The sequence below is a fragment of the Chelonoidis abingdonii genome, chromosome 3, assembly GCF_003597395.2.
Source record: "Chelonoidis abingdonii isolate Lonesome George chromosome 3, CheloAbing_2.0, whole genome shotgun sequence".
NCBI classification, from domain to species: domain Eukaryota; kingdom Metazoa; phylum Chordata; order Testudines; family Testudinidae; genus Chelonoidis; species Chelonoidis abingdonii.
The window spans coordinates 141604960-141619521 of NC_133771.1; the positions used below are offsets into that span (position 1 = coordinate 141604960).

At 43.1% G+C, this 14562-nt stretch overlaps 1 protein-coding gene across 3 annotated transcripts in view; it reads left to right on the forward strand.

Moving 5' to 3' along the window:
* RYR2 (ryanodine receptor 2) overlaps window positions 1–14562 on the forward strand; it is a 749362-nt gene that overhangs the window by 492542 nt on the left and 242258 nt on the right. For all 3 annotated transcript variants that reach the window (XM_075064183.1, XM_075064184.1, XM_075064185.1), the window contains exons 51-53: window positions 2034–2124; window positions 7975–8115; window positions 9581–9744. In XM_075064183.1, coding sequence (XP_074920284.1) covers window positions 2034–2124; window positions 7975–8115; window positions 9581–9744 — 396 coding nt within the window. The remainder of the gene's footprint in view (window positions 1–2033; window positions 2125–7974; window positions 8116–9580; window positions 9745–14562) is intronic.

Below are 14562 nucleotides of genomic sequence, written 5' to 3' on the forward strand. Positions count from 1 at the left end.
GTGGGAATCGCTGGTGGGCATCGGCTTTTTACGGGCCGAGCACAGTTTGAACCCCAGCAAACCAGGCATGAGCCCGGCGCCGGGCGCGGGAGAGGGCTAGCGCCCCGAACCCGCTAACTATATACACTAGAACTATAAACTACAACTGTACTATACTAAGTGAACTGTAATTAAAACTAAAACTAGAACTAGAATGATGAACGAAGAGAAGCTAGGGACGTGGAGGACAGCTATGCCGCGCTCCATAATTCCAACGACCGACACGGCAGTAAGAAGGAACTGAGGAGTGGGGCGGGCCGGCAGGGGTATATATTACCCGCCATGGCGGCGCCACTCTAGGGGGCGACCTGCCGGCCCGCTGGAGTTGCTAGGGTAAAAGTCTTCTGACGAACGTGCACGCGCGGCGCGTACACTTACTGGAATGGATATGAGCAATCACTCGAAGAAGAACTTTAAGTAGTAGTTCACGATCAACACACTCTCCAACCTATCAGTTGCATTTGTGCCACCCTCTTTCCATCTTGGAATTTTTGCCTGTGTTCTCCTTTCTCAAGTCTAGCAGCCCAAGTGCAGAATTTTCAAACATGCCCAGGTCCCATTTTTAAAATGTGCAAGCGTTCAGGAACCTAAGTCCCACTGAAAGTCAGTGGGGCTTAGGTACCTCCATCACTTACGCACTTTTGAAAATTTTAACCCATATGATTTTTTCCTAATGAACCTCCCAGTCAGTTCAAAAGTGACTTGTATTGTTGGTGGTAATTTTGAAGTTCAGGGCAAATAAAAGCACTGTACTGGATTCTTTATGCTATATATTGTAGAATCATAGAAATATAGGGTGGGAAGGGACCATGAGAGATCATCTAGTGCTGAGGTGGGACGAATTTTACCTAGACAATCCCTGACAGATGCTTGTCTAATCTGTTTTTAAAAACCTCCAGTGATGGGGATTCCACAACACTCCTTGGTAACCTATTCCGGTACTTAACTAACCTTATAGTTGGAAAGATTTTTCCTAATATGTAACCTAAATCTCTCTTGCTCCATATAAATACAATCCTACTGTCAGTGAGTCTGTTAAAAGGCTGTTAAAAGTTCCCCTTCAATTGTCTTTTTCTTGAGACTAAACATGTTTAGTTTTTTTAACCTGTTCTCAAAGGTCATATTTCCTAAACCTTACTTCATATTAGTTAATAACAATACTTTAATCTTGATAATGTCAATATCATATCTGTTCACAGTTTGCTGTTATTGAGAGACTTTTTATATGTATATTCTCTGCCTATTATAGAGTAGCATATAGACAAATCCCTGTTGTTTGTTCTCATTCCATCTGATGCCCAGTACTCTTTGGGCCCTGGTATAGTATGTCCACAGTGTCAACACTTAGCTTATATGGCTTCTTCAATGCAAGAATATTGGCAAAAGATTATTCTTATGTGCTTTTTTGTATGTATTACAGTATGCATGGTGATAAAAAAAATATGGAGATATAGCTATCTCATAGAACTGGAAGGGACCTTGAAGGTCATTGAGTCCAGACCCCTGCCTTCACTAGCAGGACAAGTACTGATTTTGCCCCAGATCCCTAAATGTCCCACTCAAGGTTTCAACTTTACAACCCTGGGTTTAGCAGGCAACAGCTCAAACTACTGAGCTGTCCCTGCCCCTACCAAATATGATATCAGAATATTACATTTGCTGTTTTGCACCTGTCATTCACTTCTCTACTTCAGAGCTTGTGGTTTCACAATTTTTTTTTTTTGTAATTTATATTGTTCATGCTGGAACATAGCTGGAAGTAGCATATTCTGGAAGTTTTGTTTAGAATGCCCCTGTTATTGTTTGCACTCCATTTCCTTCCCACACATTTTTAATTTTCTGTGTCGCCAACAAAATTACATCACTTTATGGATTTGGGACTATCTGAAGGAGTAGGACAATTGTCACAGATCCTTGGATTACTTTAATGCATTGTCTATTTATTGCATAAAAGCTAATTGTATGCTCTATTGAAACTGTCTGTCTACCTACAGCCAACTGAGGCCTTCCATGATGCAACACTTGCTGAGGAGATTAGTGTTTGATGTTCCTCTATTAAATGAGCATGCAAAGATGCCTCTGAAGGTATGTGAGGTTTACAGTAAAGGTATATTTTAATCTTCTTGTATACAATATACTATTACTTGTATGTTGCCTTACCTCCATCCGGTAGAAGAAACCATAGCATGTCATCACTCTAGCAGGAAGCAAGAAGAAAGAGTATTTTTTGTGACAGCCACTAATTCTCACGTCTGATCAGTCCACACAGAAGCATGAAGTTCATGCCTCATGTCTGACTCCCCTTCCAATTATGTGCTTTCTTCAAGCTCTTGTAAAAAAGAAACAAGATGGAGAGAGGAGAGAGGGTGAGAGAGATGATTCCAAGGCATAAATAGAGCAAGGTCATATAAATTTCTGGGTGGATTCCCAGATCTCCAGCTTGGGCTCTGCCTGTTTAGTCTCTCTCCTCCCAGAAAACTGACTCATTTTCTCTGTATGCAGTGTTGTAGCTGTGTTGGGCCAAGGATATTAGAGAGACAAAGCTGAGTGAGGTAATAACTTTTATTAAACCAACTTCTGTTGGCGAGAGAGAGAATCTTTTGAATTTACCGAGCTCTTCTTCAGGTCTGGCAAAGGAACTCAGTGTCACCACTAAATACAAGATTGAGCAGATAGTTTAGCATAAGTAGTTAGTACGTACTCTAAAGGGGGACCATTCAAGGTGAAGTGGCCTGTTAACATCTCTGTAGTCATAGGACAAAAAAGGAGGTTAGTGGGTTATAGAATTTTGTAATAAGCCATAAATCCAGTGTCTTAATTAAGATCGTGATTTTTAATGTCTAGCAAAGTTAAGAATTTAAGCTCCCTGGCTCATCTTCTGGAAGTGTTGTGCAGGTTTTCTTTTAGGATGAGGCCTGATAGCTGGGATGTCTTAGGAATCCAGATCTTTTTCCTACCATTCAAGTTGTCTTCAGGCTCCAAAGGTTTTATTGTCTCCTGTTGATGCTGGTTGCAGCTCTGCTCCATGAAGGGATATACTTATATACTGACTTGGACAAGATCCCCAACACAGAGTAAAGCCTCAGTGTGCCAAGAACTGAATCATTCACCAACTTATATCCTACTATTTTTTAGTGAACTATGAAAACTCGCTTCTGGTGATTTCCCAACACCAGAAGCGAGTCTTTCGGCAAGACATTTCAGCTATTCTCCTTTTATTTTGCCTTTTCTCCTTCCTTTTATAAGAAGCAGGTCATGCTCAATTTCATCTGTCACCTCTCTTGGGTAGAGACTTGTGCCTCTCTCCCTCTTGACTGGGCGTTTTCCAGGCTGCAGAGTTTCTTGCTTACACTGTGGTATCCTCAGCCCGCCAGACTGCCATTTCTTTTTACAGCTCAAGCCTTTGATCTTGGTCTTCAGTAATTAGATCAGCAACAGACAGGGCATAGCTGCAAAAGACTGGGGTTTTGCATAACTGAAGTTGAGGGATTTGCATTCACCTCCTCCTAGATATTCCCCAGGAAAACCACTTAATGCTTTTTGTTCCAAAATGTCCATTCTTTTCTGGCACATTGTTTAATGTAGTCCTTTGAATCCCCAGTTCTCACATCTGTCACATCCCCCTCCTCAAGAGGTTACATACAGTCTCGCCCCACAGTAACAGCAATTCATTAATTTAATAGAATGGATGCTAATGATATTTAAACTTAATTCAATAAGATGTCCCAAGGATATGGCAGGAAATTGTTATATCTGTCACAGCTACAGGTGTGATGAAGATTTAGGTGCTTCCCATTACATATCTTGATCTTTGTTTAGTTCTGAAAATACAACATTGGGTTCGCTTTTTAAATCTATGGGAGCGCAGTACACCTCAGCTACAAATATATAGTTACATTTTGGTTGTGATCAAAATCCTCCCTCCCTCCTCTACAGGACTTTCTGAAGATTCCAGGGAGTTATAACTTTGAATGTAGTCTCTCTATTATAATGTACTATATATTTTCCATCTTGTGTCTTGTGATTTGTTCTGACTTATGAGAAGATGAAGGTCTGGTGCCTCATATACTGGCTGTAATTCAGAATATTTTGTTTGTTTACTTTCCGGTAGGTGGAGTCATCTGTCTGTGGAACGTTTTTTCTCTCTGCAGCATTGTTGAAATAGATGAATAAAAAAAATCTATCTTGGTATTTTTCTTTTATGCACTGGAACTCTCCTGTAAAGAGAGAATGATATATCCGTTGTTTAACTTCCATGCCAAGAACTATTCTTTAGCTATTCTAAAGAGTCCTCCACTTTAGTGACATTATTTTGAACTGCTAATAATCTCAGGATTCCAGCCCAGAAGACTAAGGGTATGTCTATACTACCCGCCGGATCGGCAGGTAATGATCGATCTATAGGGGATTGATGTATCGCGTCTCATCTACACGCGATACATCGATCCCTGAACATGCTCCCCATTGACTCTGGAACTCCACCAGGGTGAGAGGCAGAAACAGAGTCGATGGGGAAGCGGTGGCTGTCGATCCCGCGCCACGAGGACGCGAAGGAAATAAATCTAAATTGATCTAAGATACGTTGACTTCAGCTACTCTATTCTCGTAGCTGAAGTTGTGTATCTTAGACCGATCCGCCCTCCCCTCCCACCCACCCCCCGTGAAGACCAGGCCTAAAATAGAATGAAAATAGGGACCAAGAGCTTTCTAAAAGGTGTATTGCAGACACAATGGAATCATGTCTTTATAATGCCACTTCTCTTCTTTCTGATAATTAAAAAAAAAAATGCAGCCCCCTGATGCTCTGTTATTGCTCTTAAGAGTCTGACTCAGCAACTTTTGCAGAGCTGACAAATTTTACTTTATAGGTGCATGCCTTCTCATGAGGTTAGTTTCAAAATATCAAGCATTCACTTTTGTTGCCTTTCAGAAAAGTTTCGTAGAACATACATTCTCAGTCTGGGGGTTATGACCCTCAGGGTGGGGCAAACAGGTCCAAGGGACTCTGACCACCCTTCCTCTCATTTATAGCTAGATGGAAAGGGGAGTCCTGAAACTCTTTGCTGTTGTGCGATAGGGTCATGGTATGGAAAAGATTAAGAACTTCCGTCATAGAACAACGCTATCGGTATGCCTTCAGGATGATAAATGGTATGCTGGTCTCAACATAAATAACTTCTGTAGGTTTAAGACTGCCCCAGGGTTTCTGAGAAAAAAAAAATATTGTATAGAAAGTAAATTATCTGCAGAAATTAAATAGTCTCCAGCAGCCTATGTTGAACGTAACGTTTTGGATCACTTATCAAAAAATACTTATTATTTAATACAAATTATTTTTAGTCTCCTCCTATCTATCACATAACTCATTTTGACTGTGCAACATTTTAGTTAAGTTTTCACTGTACCATATCTCTAACAGTACTGCTTCCCAAAACACACCCATACATGCTCTCAGGAATATTTAATGATACCATTGCCATTATTAGAGCTGCAGATTTGTCACAGCATTCTTTATCAAAAATCACGGCACTGCCATGGTAAACTTAGTAAAGTTAGAAGTTCAGGGGAAGTGGTGGGTGAAGTTCAGGGGAAAGGTGAGTAAAGTCATGGGTATGGAAATTCAGTGATTTGTACCTCTTTAAATACAATTGACATAAATGTCTCCTCAGTAGTCTGCCAAATCTGCCCCAGGTCACAATGCCCAGATTGGGGAGCTGGGCCAAGACCACCGCTGTGACAGGCCTGCAGCCCTTGCCATTTTTGACACACAGACTCTGTTTTCCCTTCGCTGTGCATGTATAGGTTTGTTGGGAGTGGAGTGTGCACATCTAGGTGACCCAACAGAAAGGCAGTCTGTACACATGACTGTCGTTCCTAGATTTCTGTACTATTTGTTCATTTATCACACTTCTGTTTTCAACTTTTACAATCAGTGTTAAAGTTAAAAGCAAAAATTGCCATGTTTCAAGGAGTTTATTTCTCTGTGCAGCTTTAATGTTCAGTTTTTAAGAGAATCATGAAGGATTAAAATAATTATTTATCCTTTGTATATCATCTTTCATCTAAATTCTCAAAGCAATTTATCTCAATTAAGTTTAAGAACACATCTTTGAGATACATGAGGTGTAAGTATTATTTATACCTGTTTCACAGGTGGGTAAACTCAGTGCCTCAGAGGTGAACAGGTTGGACAGAGGTCACAAAATGTTCCCCTTTCCTCAGCCTCAGAGGTGGAAAGGCTTTGCCTGGACCAGCAGGGAGGAAAACAAATCCCTTGACCCTTTAAAGATTTCCTCCTCCTTTCTTCCCCTCCTCATGGGAACCCAGTCTCTTTGTGCACTTGAGGATGAGAAGAGGGGGACTCTTTGGCTGATGGATGGGTCAGAAGGAGGCAACATAAACTTACTAGCCCCTGTCCACCCAAGAGAGTGCTTATAAACCCCTCCCCCCTGTCCAGGGCACCATTGTGTGCCCTGAGAAAAAGCTCCTCATTTCTGCCAGTTGGAATTAGAGGAAGACCAGGTTTTGGGGCCTTCCTGTATTTTGGGGATTGGGATGGAATTTTTCCCTTGGTGCCAAACTGGCCTGGGCAATGTAGGTTTTTTTCAGTTTCCTCCCAGCAGGCGAGGGATCTGGTGGAAAGAGGTTAGGTTTTTAAATTCATTTTGTCACCATTTTGCAGGTGTCCAGTGCAAATGCTTGTTCACTAGACAGTTAGGAGAAGGCAGCTTCTAAAGAAGGTGGAGAATGGGAATGGGACTCCTAATGTCCAGTATAGTGAGGAGACAACTCCTGTCCTACCCACTTATCCTTCATACAAGAGGATTCTGGAACCAGGCAGAAGAAAGGGGTTGGAGGTTGACAGAAGCCTTTTACCAAATTGTATGGATTACAGAAGGAAGGATGACCTGCACTGGATGAGTTATTGCTTAATAATTTTGCTGCCTAGTTAAATCTCATTCCTGAAGTCTTGTCTTTTCTTCCTGCAGCAGTCATTGGTAGAGTCCAGAACAAATGCAGGATGCAAACAGTCGGGGTGATATCTTGGCTCTGTTGAAGTCTGTTGGAACTTTGCCATTGACTTCAATAGGGTGAAGACCTCACCTTCTTTCTCATGCTTAAGTGGTAACATTCATCTAAAATATAAAAAAATTACAGAATATTAAGAATTGGGAAAACTTTAAAATGCTTAGCCACCATTGTAAAATTGTAATAATTATCAAGAATTTTCTGTATTGCAGTGGTCCCCAACGTGGTACCTGCGGGCACCATGGCGCCCGCTGGGGCATTTATATGTGCCTGCCTAGTGCCCAGCAGGGGAGAGAAGCTGCAGCCCTGCGCCTGCTGGGGACAGAGAACTGAGGCTGCGGGCGCAGTGTTCTCTGTTCCTGGCAGGTGAGGGCCCTGCCTAGTGCCCCGCAGGGGAGAGAAACTGCAGCCTCGTGTCTGCCAGGGACAGAGAGCTCCAGGGCTGCTGGCTGCGGGCGCCGGTGTTCTCGGTCCCGGGCAGGCGCGGGACCCACCTAGTGCCCAGCAGGGGAGAGAATCCTGGTTCCCGCGCCTGCTGGGGACAAAGTACTCCGGCTTCTCTCTGGATTCATATATTATGTAATATAGGTGAAAACATTATTTAAATATGATGATTTTTTGTATTATTTAATGTACAAATACAAAGTAAGCCTTGAAAAATTGTTGGCACCCGCCACACTCTTCTGAAAACATGAATGTGCTACTGGTCACAGAAAGGTTGGGGACCACTGCTGTATTGGATTCTAAAGGCAAATAGTAGATTAGAACATGAACGCCTTGAATGAATTGAGAGATTGTTCTCGTGTAATTATTGTGTGGATCGTATAGTGTTTGAATGTCAGGATAAATAATTGATTGTGTTTATGTTATATATTTTGGATGCTTTCAAAATATTTTGTGTTCTAGTTGCTGACAAATCATTATGAAAGATGCTGGAAGTATTATTGCCTGCCAGGTGGGTGGGGCAACTTTGGTGCTGCATCAGAAGAAGAACTTCATTTATCCAGAAAGTTGTTCTGGGGTATTTTTGATGCCCTGTCTCAAAAGGTAATTTTTATGTAGTTCTCCATGATCACAATGTAGGCTGATCATTTCTATTCAAAGTATTCTATTCAAACTTGAGTTAATGATATCAAAATTATGTAATTTTATTATAAATTCTTCTGCATCAATTACATGCACAACAGATTATGTGGCAAACAGAATGTGCTAAAGCTATGTGGTTTTAATACTATTTAATCAAATAGCTAATAATAGTGTATACTCATAAGATCCTCAAAATGCTTAAGTTTAACAATTTGTCAAGGAATATGCTGCTTCCATGATAAATATAATCATTAAAAAAAATAAAATGGTATCCATACAATCCTATGTGGGTCCAATCTTGTATACCCTTACATTTTATCTGTCTTTTTATTTATATGACTTTTTATTACTGTACAGTAAAAGAGAGCCCTTCCAATGATCTGCCCTTGACAGTCTTTAAAAAACACACCGATACACAGACCCATCTCTTACCACAGACGAAATCAATTTAATGCAGGAACAGCATTAATATAACAAATGTTAATTCACCTCTCCACCAAATCCCCACCAGACTCCTACACCACCTCTATTCAGTCCTCCCCATCACCTGTCTCATCACAGATAATGTGGAAAATTAGGCCTTGTAATGTGTCCTGAAGATTAACAAGGCAAATGTTAACTTTGCAGTGGCCATTATAGACTAAGAGGGGAAGCATACTTAATTCTTGCTGACACACTAGGACCTTTCAGTTCCATGGACTCACTCACTGTAGTAAGGACTACTTATATGAGTATGAGTTTGTAGGATCAGGCCCTATTTTATACACAATAGTAGCACTAATGAAATGCATCTAGAAATTAAGTTTAATTTGTTATGTGTCGTCATATTATCTCTTCAGGGCTTTTTTCCTCCTTGGAAGGAAAAAAGTATTGGGTAATTTTAATAAATTTAAATCACACAAATGTTTATTACAACTATTTTTTTCATGATTATTTAAAAATTTTAAACATCAGCTAAACTATCTTTGAAATATCGTCTATACCTTAGCTCAACAAGACTAGATAATACATTTGGACATTATATAGTGTTTTTTTTCCCAACCTGATGAGGATTTCACCATGATGGGAAGCCATTTGAAAATCCAGGTTCTTGGTGAAATGTTGGATATTCCCCTGCTTTACTCTGTTCTGGCACCCTGTGATGGACCAGTCTGGCTCCCACCAAAGTGAATAATTGTTTTTCCATTGACTTCAATGAAAGCAGGATTTGGTCCTAAGTCTAGCTTCAGTATTCAGTAGTATTTCATTGTAGTTCAGATATCAGTTTCTTTTATTTTCAGAACTGAGATTCTATTTCACACTGAGTAAAAAAGTTGTTCCATGACAATTTGGTTTCATGTGTAGCTTTGATGATGAATCAGTTTCAGCAATAATGGAAACAATCTCCATTCAACACTGTGTCTTTTTATCTCATGTTTCTCCACAGAAGTATGAACAGGAACTATTCAAACTGGCTTTGCCCTGCCTGAGTGCAGTTGCAGGAGCTTTACCCCCAGACTATATGGAATCCAATTATGTCAGTATGATGGAAAAACAGGCTTCAATGGATTCAGATGGGAACTTTAACCCACAACCTGTTGATACCTCAAAGTATGAACTTTCTCTGTTGCAGCTCATTTTTACTATGAACAGTTTAAGCCTGTAATTGAAATATGGTAGTACAGAAAACACATAAGTACATGCCATCTTGAATTACCATCCTTAAGATAAAATGGGGGGCTTGTTTGGTTGTAAAACATGAAAGCCACAAGTGGTTCATTATATATTCCTTGGGCACCTTACCACAAAGGAGATAAATTTTCAGCCCGGAATTAAACTACCTGAACCCATTTGTTCTAGGAAGCACCTAGCACACTTTTGGGAGTTGTAAAAGTAAATAATAATTAATAGTTAATGGGAGCCAAGTCCTAAATTCCTGCGACTGACGCTTAAATTTTACTCTACAAATGTGGTGGTGCTTGTACATTTATGTAAAGCCTTTTTATCTGGAAGGATTCCAAGCTACAGACAGGGCTGGCGCTTCCATTTAGGCAACCTAAGCGGTTGCCTAGGGCACCAGGATTTGGGAGGGCGGCAGACTGCTCTGGTGGACCTCCCACAGGCATGCCTGTGGACGGTCCGCTGGTCCCGCGGCTCTGGTGAAGCATCCACAGGGACGCTTGCGGCAGGTCCACCGGAGCCGCGGAACCAGTGGACCGTCCGCAGGAACGCCTGCGGGAGGTCCACTGGAGCCGCAGGACCAGCGAGCCGGCCCTGCGCCGAGGGCGCCAAAAACCCTCGCACCGCTCCTGGCTATGGGCCACGTTCTGGCTGTTTTGCACGGGTGTGCCAAAGGGGGAGTGGGCAGAAGGCGCCCTCTCTTTAGCTTGCAACATCTTTGCAATGGGCAGCCAGAATCCCACCCATGTGTCCTATGAGTGCAAGAGCCAGTGATTCTATGCACCCCAAGTGCACAAAGCCCAAGTGGATTTAACATCCTGGATGTGGCCATAGCCCCATACTTCTGCACACACAATGGTGATACAAACCTGACAGAAATAAGACCACACACTACCTCTTCAACAAGATCACTTCTAGGCATGGCTTCGCAAGTACCCTTACAGGCATTCTGTCTATCTCAGCACTCAACAGGCAGAATACCCCGAATCACTGCCACTGGTGCACTGGGCTTATGCACATATGCACCTATAATGTGATGGTGGCTGCAAAAGCCACAATCTAGCCCTGAATAGAGGAATCATGTCGCACATCACTAAACTACAATCACCTGTGAGGTGTCATGTGCTAAGTGTCTAACTACATAACAGCCTTACACAACCATTTAGGACATGAAATGAAGATTGCTTTATCCAGTTGATATTGGGTGGGGGGGGGAGAATTTTAGGTAGACAGAATATAAACAACCAAATAATTAGTGTTTGCCCAACTCTCTGGTTGTCACAATCCTGGCTGTGAAAAAGTGTTGTTATGGGACTTTCAAGGACCAAGATTTGTCAAGACTGGTTTTTAACCTCTTTCAAAAGACATTATCACAAGCATCACAGTTTCCCCTTAGTGCCATATTAAGGCATTGGTGTAGTATTGGTTCAAAAGAGAAAGTATTGCCTTACTAATATCATCTCCGTCATGAGCTGTTTACCTGCCAGTCCCCCATCTAAGTGCTAACCATTTCTGATCCTCTTTAGAAGTGATTGTAGGTGATATTGCTGCAGCCTTAACTGCAACTGCAATCTGTTATATTTACAGGGTACTGTATCGTGCCCCTCCCCCCAAAAAACAAACCCAACACACTGCTGAGCGCACATGATGATTTTTTTGTGGCTTCTTCCTACTTGGTACCTGGATACATTTTTGCACAGTACTACACTAATTGTTAACTACTTGGAATAATTACTGTTTTACATCTCTCTTTTCTCTGATCCTATGACAAAGGATTAAAGGACAGACTCTCCTTGCTTCCCAGTAGATGGCACTATAACATTGTCTATCCCTTAATTTGCTGTCATAGAATGGGAGAAGAGGGTGCTAGGACAAACAATTATCAATAAGCAATTTTACTTTTCTTTTGTAAGAACACAACTGCTTTGTATGATAAATTGTTCATTAGAAAATGTTCTATAGCAGTGGTCTCCAACCTTTTTACACCCAAGGTCACTTATTGAATTTAAGGGCAACCCTGGATTGGCCCTGCCCCTTCCCCAAATTCCCACCCCACTAACTCCATTCCCCCACCCCCCATCACTCATTCTCCTCCAACCTCACTCACTTTCACTGGGCTCGGGTAGGGGAGTTGGGGTTTGGGAAGGCATGCTGGCTCTGGGCTAGAGCCAAGGGGTTCGCATGGGAGGGGACTTTGGGCTGAGCCTGGGGGTTGGGATGCAGGAGGGAACTCTGGGCTAGGGCAGAGTGTTGGGGTGCAGGAGGGGGTACAGGGTGCTAGCTCTGGGAGGGGGGTCAGGGCTAGGGTTGAGGTACAGGAGGGGGTATGGGGTGCTGGCTCTAGGAGGGGGCTCAGGGCTTGTTTAGAATGCTGGCTCTGGGAGAGGACTCCGGGCTAGTTTGGGGTGCTGGCTACAGGAGAGGGCTCAGGGTTGCTTTAGGATGCTGGCTCCGGGAAGAGGCTTAGTGCTGGGGTTTGGGGTGCTGCCCAGCAGAAGGCCACACTTATTGCTAAGGCAGGCTTCCTGCTTGCCCCGGCCCCACGCCGTTCCTGCAAGGGACCAGTGCGCTCTTGTGGCCTCTGGGCAGGAGGCTGTTTGGCATGTGGCTCCGCGCAGTGCCCCTCTCTGCAAGAGCCCTGCCCCCCACCCATGGGGCTGTGCTGGCTGCTTTCAGGAGCAGCGTGGGAGCGGGGAAGGTAGGAAGCCTGTCTTAGCAGCAGCTCCACCGTGTTGCCAGAGATCGCAATCGACTGGGAGATCCTCTATGATCAACCAGTCGATAGAGATTAACCAATTGGTGACCACTGTTCTACAGTATTTGTTTTTGTTTGGAAGAAAAGTATTACTGCTCTTTCTGTAGTGGTAAATCAACTTCAAGTTCAGTATCCTCTTGCACACCTGAAAGATTGCTAGTTTATTTGCGTATTGATTTTATTGATTTTTTTCATATTTTTCATATTGACTGGCTTGTAGGTATTCAATGGGATCTGAAATTTGTACCTTTTTTAGTGTCTATAAACTGCCATATTTCAATTACATAATGAAATTTACAGATTTATAATATGCTTTAACAAGAGGTGGTTGACAGTGAATTTACATTATGTATATAATATGCACTGTATTTCTGGAAAATAGGACTGAAATATATTTTTAAACACAAATAAGTTGATGTTAATAATCTAAACCCATATCAGAAATCTTCAGTATATTTTGTAAGTCATTATACTCATAGATTTTAATGCCAAAAGGGACTATTGTGATCATCTAGTCTGACCTCTTGCACATCTCAAGCCACAGAACCTCACCCACCCACTCCTTTAATAGACACATAACCTGTGGCTGAGTTACTGAAGTCCTCAAATCATGATCTAAAGACTTCAGGTTACAGAGAATCCATCATTTACTCTAGTTTAAACCTGCAAGTGACCCATGCTGCAGAGGAAGGCGAAAAACTCTCAGGGTCTCTGAAAATATGGCCTAGGGGAAAATTCCTTCCCACCCAAATATGGCAATTAGTTGGATCCTGAGCACACTGGCAAGACCCACCAGTCAGACACCTGGGAAAGAATTCCCTGTAGTAACTCAGGGTACGTCTACACTACAGGATTATTCCGATTTTACAGAAACCGTTTTTTTAAAACAGATTGTATAAAGTCGCGTGCACGCGGCCACACCGAGCACATTAGTTCGGCGATGCGCGTCCATGTACCGATGCTAGTGTCGATTTCCAGAGCATTGCACTGTGGGTAACTATCCCGTAGCTATCCCATAGTTCCCGCAGTCTCCCCCGCCCCTTGGAATTCTGGGTTGAGATCCCAGTGCCTGATGGGGCAAAAAACATTGTCGCGGGTGGTTCTGGATACAGCTTCACCCCTCCCTCCGTGAAAGCAGCAGACAACTGTTTTGCGCCTTTTTTCCTGGGTGAACTGTGCAAACGCCATAGCACAGCAAGCATGGACCCTGCACAGCTCAAGACCGCAGTCGTGGACGTTGTAAACACCTCGCACATTCTCGTGCAGTCTATGCTGAACCAGGACCTGCAAAACCAGGCGAGGAGGAGGTGGCTACGGCAGCGCGACGACGAGAGTGTTGAGGACATGGACACAGAATTCTCTCAAACTGCATGCCTCTGCACTTTGGAGATCCTGCTGGTATTGGGGCAGGTTCTAGCCATTGAACGCCCATTTTGGGTCCGGGAAATGAGCACAGATTGGTGGGACCGCAAAGTTTTGCAGATTTGGGACGATTCCCAGTGGCTGCGAAACTTTCGCATGCGTAAGGGCACTTTCATGGAACTTTGTGACTTGCTTTCCCCTGCCCTGAAACCCAGAATACCAAGATGAGAGCAGCCCTCACAGTTGAGAAGCGAGTGGCAATAGCCCTCTGGAAGCTTGCAACGCAGACAGCTACCGGTCAGTCGGGATCAATTTGGAGTGGGAAAATCTACTGTGGGGGCTGCTGTGATGCAAGTAGCCAAAGCAATCATTAAGCTGCTGCTACGAAAGGTTGTGACTCTGGGAAATGTGCAGGTCATAGTGGATGGCTTTGCTGCAATGGGATTCCCTAACTGTGGTGGGGGGGGGCGATAGATGGAACCCATATCCCTATCTTGGCACCGGAGCACCAGGGCACCCAGTACGTAAACCGCAGGGGTACTTTTCAATGGTGCTGCAAGCACTGGTGGATCACAAGGACATTTCACCAACATCCACGTGGGATGGCCAGGAAGGGTTCATGACGCTCGCGT